Here is a 9,438-nt window from a genome sequence, read left to right as displayed (position 1 = left end):
CATGTTGTGAAATAAGTCTTCAACATTGGCGTACTCACATTTGTTCAACAAAACTAAATATAGCTAATATTAAATTTCAAACAATCCAGTTCGGGTCAAGTCTTCCATCAGTATTTGCCCAGAATCACAAACACAAGAAAAAACGCAAGATCACAGTTTGATCACCACCTGATCGACACGAATTTTATCAATAATGAAAACCAGAAATTAACATGTACCAATTACATGAACCCATGATCCGCTATTTATAATAAACCTCCAAACTGGGAATTAGCTACCAACTTAAAAATAAACTTAACCACTAAAAAAAGTTTCACGGTTTCATATATGAGCCAACAAGATTATTCCAAAAATCATTTCATGAAAACCGTAGGAAATTTTTATATAAATTCATCCAAAACAAAACCATAATCTTAATAACAAAAACTGAATAACAACTTGTTTCCTACTTATCCAAACATCTCGATATGTCTAATTCACTTACCAGCACCGGCATCGGTTGTATTGGCATTGATAGCGCACTGGGAAATATATGGTTTCAGCTGCAATTGTTAAGAGTTCAGTCAGTAACCTAAACTATATAGAGAGAGATCTTAACGTGAGAAGTGTAAAAATAAGTAGAGTAATTATGATCAAACAAGAGTACTTATTATTATTACGCTACTTTGTTATGTTGTGTAAGGTGTTGTTTGTTCTTTTAGAGGTAAAATGTCTGCAGTCTACGGACCACATCTGCAAACATCTGTAGCAGAAGAGGTGGACCAAACCTCTGCACTCTGCAAGAAGAAGACTGTTTGTTTTTTAACGTCTGCAGACTGCTAAAACTTTCAATATAAGCTCTATACCAAAAACACAAATTATCCAGCAACAATTAAAATTATATAAATCCAAATTTTATACCTCGAACTAGCAAATTATAAAACTTACATTAACAATTTTCCACGTGAATGTTTTTTCCTCCAAAAGTTTATTCAATTGTTTTCGAAAGTAGATAGTTCATACATAATGAATGAAACGAGCCAAAACTCAAGCTTAAAACAACTCACAACCGATGACATAAACCTAAACTTTCTACAAACCTTTTTCAACCAAAAACGTTCTATAGACTTTTTATAATCCTTAACTTTCTACAAACTTTTTTCAACTAAAAACTAATAATACTTAAACAATTATGCAAAATTATAATTGAACAAAAAAAAACTAATCAATTAACAACTCAATTGAACAAATCAATTAACAAGAATTCAATTAACAAAAACTTAATAACTTAATTGATATCTGATGGAAATAATGAGTTTAGAAGAGGTTGGAAGACTATGGTCCAAGTCTGCACCAAGAAGAGGGCGCGCAGACGTTTTTTAATGAAACGTCTTCGAAAAAACAAACAGTCTGCAAAGGGCAATGTATGCGCGGGGTCTGCGCGCTACTGACAAAAGAGGCCAGGAAGATCTTTTGTAAAAAAAACAAACACCACCTAAATGTGTGATTACACTAAACAAAATGAAGTAGCATAGTAATCTTGGTTTTAAAAAGCGCATAATGCTATGGTGCTTTTTGATCCCAAAAGCCGATGCGTGCGCATCACGTATGCAATGCATTTATTCCTAAAAGTTACAAAAAAGAAATATTTATATATAGCACTTTAAATTGTTTTTTAAACACTAAAATATAAAGCATTCTCATCATCTACAGTGAGATTTGTTCAATTAATGGCCTAATTAGTTCATATACTCGAACCCATTGCTCAATCGGTGGTCAGATTTGTTTAATCGAATTTGAAAAACTCAGACCCATTGCGATTGATGATCTAAAAGTTTCAAATATTGGTTACTGCATAAGGCGCCACATCAGAACAATAGACGAATCAAATGTGACGCCCCCATAAACTGCAGCTGTGAGATCTCATCACCACATCATGTGATGATAATTACTCAAGTTCAAAAACTAAAGAATAATGATAATTACTTTAGTTATTAGTAGTTCAGTGCATTTCTCGTGTTAAGAGTTGTTTGTATTTGATCCTAACATGATGTGCGTGTATTCAATATGAATTAACTGAGAGAATAAACAAAGGCTAGTCTGAGCACCTTGAAATCGGTCAAATCTGGAACAACATAATTTGGCAACTTCTCTTGCACCACAACATAACGACCTACACAAATATTAGAAGAAAAAACATATAATCCACATTGCAAATACAGAAATATGTAACATAACACAATATAAAGCCATAATATCTTAATAACAGAACAGTGTAACCAATTACACGAATTTGATTATTATGTTCTATTACTGGAAACAAAATATGCAAATCTATACTATATTATAATAATATAGAAAGGGCAAAATAGTCTTTTAACCAAAATCTCTTAGGAGTTTTACAATATATAATGCTTAAGGTACAACTCAATGAAGCCTGCATTGTTTTTGAATTCCTTCAAATGTTGAACGCGGGTTCTGCATATTTCAGTTTAGGGTTTTAAATTTTGAATCATAGATCTCATGGCCTCATTCGTCCCCCACTTTTCGTTTTCCTCTTATCGTCGTTCTCCGCCACGACCTTCATATTCAGCAGCGACTTTCATTGAGTTTCGAATGAGGAAAACGAATAATTTTACAGAAGAGAAAGGCAGAGGATGAGTGGCCGTCTACTCTGTAGGAAGGCCGCTAAGAAGCAAGAGCTAGAGGTAAGCGAATAATTTTTTTGTTACATGTTCTATAGTTTCGAATGGGATCGTTTGGATTTTTTATGTTAGGGTTTTTGGGTTTCATGGTTAACTGTTTTGATAATTTTTAGGTTTTTTTCTTATTTCATACACTGTGATTGGTCTGGCGTTTTGTGTGTTCTGCGTGTGTTGCAGTTTTAGTTCTTTACATTTCTTTTGTGTTTTTTGTTGGAGCATTCTAGGGAACGTTATGATTTCACTAAAATGTGCTTAAAAATCTATAAAATTCAGGTTTATGCTTTCACGATGGAAAGAGATACACTACCCATGCAAAATAAAAGAAAGTGACGCAAACAGTTCTTCTCAAGGAAAAAGATGAAATCATCTCTCAAGTCAAGTTATGGCAGAAGGTAAATAATATTGTATGTTAGTATATGCATTTTTTTTGTTTTTTTGGTAATTTCTAGAAATATAATTATTATAATCTTGTTCCTTTTTCTTCATTTAGGTGAAGAGCTTTCAAAGAAACAAGCCGCTCAAGAATCAACCATTAGAAACCTACGCCCAAAGGTACAATATTGAATTAACTTATCTTATCTTTAAAAGCCAAAACTTGCCACCTGACATGATTATTTTGTTCCTTGGGTGAATGCTAGATCAGAGAGAGTGTAGAAGAGAAAAAATAAACTATTAACAAAGCTACAGGTAGTTATTTCTAATCAACTTATATTTGTGAACAGTATGATCACTAAATTATATCATATTATTTGGCCAACTTGTTATTAGGTTGAAGAGAGGAAGGTAGAGATTTTAAAGAGGGATAAAGTTGCTACTGAGAAGCGGCTTCAAGAAACAATAGAGAAAAGCCATGCTGAGCTGGTAATTCAAAAGGAGCAGTACTATACAAATGCTTGAAGTGCAGCTAAAGAAGCTGAAACATGCAGAATCACGTGCAAATGGTGAAGCAAGAGTTAAACTAGAAATCCACATTAAGGAATCATAAGACATTGAAGCTATGTTAGCTCAAACCCTAGAAGAATTAGACAAACTCTTAGCAGAAAGAGCAGCAGGTCTGCATTTCAACTACCCGGCTCTTTATTTGTTTGTTAAGTGTATTATGTTTTGCTTAAAACTAGAGTAATATCATCAGTTTGTATTTCTAAATTATATTAAATCAATAATATATTTCTTAATTGTATTTAGGAATGATTTTTTTGTTATGACACATGAAGGTCGGGAATTTAGCTGCACGATTGTAAAATGGATGGTTGGCGGAACTCTGTTAACTACAGTAAAGGGCGTTGAGAGGAGACATGGTAACGAAAGCAATGAATGAACTTGATGGTGAGTTACTTGAATTCGTTTTTTTTTTTTTAAATTAAGCATTTTTGATAAACAATTTTAAACTTGATTTCATATGGTCAAACCACAGATTACATTAATTCCAGAAATGCCCCTGGATCTTTTTATTATTCAAACTTTATCTCGTTTGCAGCAATTTACCTAAAAGACCTCAAAACTAACCCGCAACAGCAAAAAATGACCCAAAACAGCAATCTATCACTTGCTTCCTATTTAAATAGATTCTGCAATATTGACCAGAATACCCTATGAATAACTCGATCAAATCCGTAATCAGCTGCAAACTGTCGGAAACGATCCAAATATGAACCTATAAACTTGACTTAAAACTTTAAAGCCTCATTTAGCTATTTGTTTACTTTATTTTAACTGTAATTTTTTATTGTGGTTTTTTCAGTTTTTATGTTATTTTGTTTACTAAAGTTTCTTTTTCTTCTTATTTTATTTTGGCTTCCAAATTATCAATAGGTATAATTATCTTAAGTGGTGGCTAAAATCAAAGCCAAAGTTGTTTTGGATAGATACAATGGATTAGTCAACTCTTCTGAGTGGGGGTTAATCTCAGGTTCTGCGAATTCTATGTGGGATTGGTTTTGATCCTTGAGCTTATAGTAAAAGTAGACTTTAGTAGATATCATACTTATCTGATTAAGCTAAGTCCATATTTTTCGCTTTAGCTTTTGATCTCCCTACTATTGAGTCTATTGTTAGTGTTCCTATGGTGTTTAGGTGGCCCAAAAGAAATGATATGAAGATATATGATAACAAGGAAATATGGTCAAACTACAAGGTCTATATAGAAGAGAATATCTGACTTTCAACATGTTTGACTTATTTTTGTAGGATTGTTGTCTTAATTATCTTGGATTTTAGGTAATAATTGGAATAATATAGGGTAGGGTATAATGAACCAACTGATAAGCTTGATGAAAAAACTAGAAAATGCAATCACAGTTGACTGTACAACCCAATCTGGACTATTTTTGACATTTTAGCACTATTGACTTTTTTGGCATGTTTGAGTTTTTGATGGTCAAAGTTGACCAGAAAGTCAACGAGGATCAATGGATTATACGTTTGGGGTAAATGGTGGTAGAGACAAATGCAAACTGGTGCTGGGCTTTATACCTTTGGAGTCTTTGTTAATTTAAAATGTATCGAAAGTAAGCGCCATTGAGCAAAAAGTAAAAACTGTTTATACGTTAGTTGAGTGACTTTTGATATATTTAGCATTCATCTGTTTTATTGCTAAATCACCTATTTACAGTATCCTAAAAATCATGCATCTTTAGTATATAACTGATTATTGAAATTCTTAATACATCTACAGCGTGCCAATTGGAGATAGGTGGTGATGAACAAAGTGTAAAAGCTTTGGTAAAATAACGAACTATACAATATGTGGTGATGAACAAAGGGTTGATAAATTGATCGAAAATGATTACTGCGTCGTATATTGTCACCGCCGCCGAACAGTTACTGAACTTCAGCTGTTTACCATCTCACTTGAAAAATGATCTATTGAAGTTGGCTTTTTTATATATGTAATGCTGAGATGCTCATCAGTTTAGGCTTCCTGTTGGTCATTCTGAAAGGCAATTATTGGATGAAACAAATGAGGTACGCTTTCTTTTATAAAAAGAAGTTTGTTGGAGACAAAGTTGCATATGCACTTCTCTAAGGTTTGAAGGTGATTGGACAGCGAGAAGCTGGAACCACTATGGATGTTTCAAATCAAGGCATTCGCTAGTATATATTTAGTCATTTTTTTCAAAAGTGACAAGATTTCAAGTAGGATGATGAGGTTTGGATTATGAGCCAGTTTGGGCTATGCAAAGTGAGTTAGTTTGGGCTATGCAAAGTGAGTTTTTCTGATGCGATCTGATGCACGCATTTCTGAGTTAAAACCAAGTTTTAAAACTCAACGGAGCGTATCGCGCATTTTAAAACCAAGTTTGTGGCAGCAATCTTATATCAATTAAGTCTATATTTTTACCCAATGTGTATTTTAATGCTCATAGTCTCCTGAACAACTTGGTTTTAAAAAAAATCTAATTTTTATAAATGGGCCAATTTGGCCTGTTACTAAGGTCGATTGACCGACTGCGGTAAATGACCCAATACTGATTCAAAAGAAAACTCCTCGCAAGTCGCAATACTTATTTGTTTAAAAAAAATCTAATTTCTATAAACGTTTGACCAAAAAGGTGGATGTCTTTAAAACAATGTGCATACAACGTTTAACCTGTGCTTTTTAGTTTCAGCCTGTAACAAAATCTTTGCAAGTCACAATACTATTTTGTAAACAAAACTATTGATAACGTGAATCTATCACAAACCCGAAACAAGGTGCCTGCAGCCACATTTACCAAACTGCCCTGTAATCAAAACCGAAGACTTGCTGTTTGACTTTTATGTGGTCAATTTATGGACTTTCAAAATGATGAATATGTATCATTGCATATACATTGTTATTAGGCATGCACCTTTTTGGTCAAACATTGACTCATTCTTTCTTATTATGCAGATATTCAATGCTACAGATGTTCCCAATAGAATGGGAGGAACATTATGCAGGAACAAAAGTAGATCCCATGACCCAAAGTTGTCACATGGAAAGTTTATAATCAGTAAGAATAAACAAAACTAGTTTAAAAGGCCCGATGGCAACACCAATTGGAAAAGGCCATTGCTTCTTAAATCTTACATTGAGGAAAGAACCGAACCTTTATGCAAGTGTCAGTCTGTGCTAAAGCCTACCAAACTCGGTATGATGACATTACAAGTGATCTTTGTGCCGGATCAATTGGAGGATTGGGTTTGACACCAAGGTAACTCTGTTGAGTGGGTTGTAAAGGAATTGATTGCGGGAGTTTGTTTATTTATTGAACGAGCATGACCATGATTTATGTTCGTTTAGTGGAATGAACAAACACAAGAACAGATATGGGCAAAAATAAATGGTATATGGGTTAATTTTTGTCACCTTAAATTAGTCAACGGGTAAAAACAAGCAAATATTATAAAACATGTTAACTTGAAAAAGGCCAAAATGGGTTAGCAGTTAGCACAACTCAAGACCATGTTGTCTTCACCATCTAGTTGTTACTGACGCCACAACTAATGTTTATCTCGGATATTCGAGACAACTTAACGTTGTTTTGTGACAGATTGTTAGCTTGTAAATGCACATTTGCTTATTAGATTGTTTCAATAGTATCATTACTAACTTTCAAATTGACAGATTAGATTGTATGTTTAACCACGGGATATTATATTCATCAAAATTAAAGAGACTGCCTATATCTTCAAATTCTTACTCTTCTTCTTTACATTTGTAGGAAACATGAGATGGATTAGAAGTTCGAACAATATGTTTTTTAAGATTGTGTGTTTATTCTGTAACATTGTATTTGACTTTTTTTTTTGTTGTTTAAGAAGATTATGTGTATATTTTGGATAAATTTGTTTGACTTATTTTAGAATAATGTTGCATACTTGCAGTTTTTGTAAGAAGATTACAAATTTATTTTGTCAGTTGTGTTTTGAGTTAATTTTGGAACAAAGTACTTTTGTTATAAACTTAATAGAAATTTTAAAGATCATCTGAATTAGCATTAGAAGTTTCGAATATCCGTAAAATTCAGATACGGATTTGGATTATCTGATATTCAGTTTTGAACACCCTTAGTCCATAGCTGTCGCACTCCACCAAGGTAACAAAAATGAATATGGCATTGCAAATTGTTTTTACAGTTTCTATAGGCAAACTGGTATATGCAAAATGGCATGTAAATACTCATGTTTGATTGACCGTTTACTATGTACTATGTTTGATTGAACGTCTGTTGGAAGTAGTGAGAAATACAGAGATAAAACAGCTAAATGATAGCGAAATAATACCTTTGCGAGTGTGGAAACCAGTGGATTTACAGTTCTTGCCCTTGTAATAATCACGAGGTCCTGTCTTGGAAGTGAGGATGCTGAGAGAAGATGTTCGCTTCCGTCTGTACGCCCTTGCGATTCCCATTATTAATCCCAACGCCATTGTTACCCCTAACAATTGATATTCAATTCCAAAACAATCTATCTATCTTGTGACAAGTCAAACTCACCAGCGAATTCTTCCAAATCAAGGGTTTACAATTTCTTTCTTCCATTAGATTAGATTAGATTAGATTAGGGCTTTACGACCCAATGGATCAACCCGTTTTTGCTTTCTTACCCACCCGCTTACCTGTAATGGGCTTGGCCTGCCCTAACTTTCTTTTTATTTTATTTTTTTTAACGGCAAATAATCTCACACCGTCGTGAGACTGTACCCCTGATGCACTAAAACCGGATGGAATCCGTAAACCCTCGTCCCTTTCCGGGTTTGAACCCAGGATAAAGCCCTGATTCGTCCCTTCACCCAGATATACTTCGAACTGACCCAAGAGAGAATCGAACTTGCGTCTCCACTAACGCTCTGTTCCCGCATTTCATTTAACAAGGGAAAGGAAAGGAAATGAAGGGATGGAAAGAAAATGTTGTGTTCCTGAGTTTTATTAAAGGAAGGAAAGAACAATAAGTGTGTTCCCGAGTTTCATTGGAAAGGAAAGGAAAATGGAGGGTTTTATAGTGTAATTTCTTTCTTTTCATTTTGGAAGGAATTGAATGGATGGAAACGAAAGGAAAATGAATGAAAGGAGAGGAAATGAATGAAAATGTTTTCATTTCCTTTCATTTTCTTCGTTAAGTGAGCTCGGGAACACAACGTAAGAAAGGGCAGACCTCTTACCATTATACCAACTTCTCAGTATTTTTGTGATTTATTTATGGTCAAGTTTTATTTTTTAGTTATATATTTTTTTGCATTCATTTATTTTTTATTTATTTATTTTTATTTTTTTTACATTTTTCAACTGTGTCGCAGCTAGAATATACGTATATAACTTATGTTGCAGCTAGAATATAACTTATAAATTTGAATTTTTTTTATTATATTAAGAATGACATATATTTTCTCTTTGCAAATGATCTTCAGCTTAAATGGTTGAGATAAGATACTAAAATACTTCTTTAAAAAAAATGGGGAGGTCTTGGGTTCAAGTAGAGGTACACAAATCGGGCTTTACTAATACTCGGGTTCGGGTATGACCGGATATTGAAAAATCGTGTATTGGCCATACCCGGGTAGGATTTGGGTCCAGGTATTGTCTCAAAAACCATACCCTATGCACTGGGTTCGGGAAAGTATAGAACCAAGTGCTCTAAAACCAGGTATTTTAATACCATATTTATGGGTATTGAATAAACCTTATTTTCGGGTTTTTTCTAGGTATTTTTTGGATATAGATTGGGTTTTTTAAGGGGCTGCACTTTTTTGAGGTATATTTCGGGTAATTTCGGGTATAGATCGGGTATTTGA

At 33.7% G+C, this 9,438-nt stretch overlaps 1 protein-coding gene across 1 annotated transcript; it reads right to left on the bottom strand.

The window, feature by feature from the left end:
- Positions 1-300: 300 nt before the first annotated feature.
- On the bottom strand, positions 301-8,080 carry LOC143534308 (uncharacterized). The gene is made up of 3 exons (XM_077028848.1): positions 7,932-8,080; positions 2,088-2,152; positions 301-542 (listed from the first exon to the last, which is right to left on the bottom strand). The coding sequence occupies exons 1-3, from the start codon at positions 8,074-8,076 to the stop codon at positions 477-479; spliced, it is 276 nt and encodes a 91-aa protein (XP_076884963.1). The 5' UTR covers positions 8,077-8,080; the 3' UTR covers positions 301-476.
- Positions 8,081-9,438: the final 1,358 nt, after the last annotated feature.

The sequence above is a fragment of the Bidens hawaiensis genome, unplaced genomic scaffold (genome assembly GCF_021521415.1).
Source record: "Bidens hawaiensis isolate Kalapana, Puna unplaced genomic scaffold, B.hawaiensis_p1.1 tig00000055_1, whole genome shotgun sequence".
NCBI classification, from domain to species: Eukaryota; Viridiplantae; Streptophyta; class Magnoliopsida; order Asterales; family Asteraceae; genus Bidens; species Bidens hawaiensis.
This window is presented reverse-complemented; position numbering and strand designations above follow the sequence as displayed.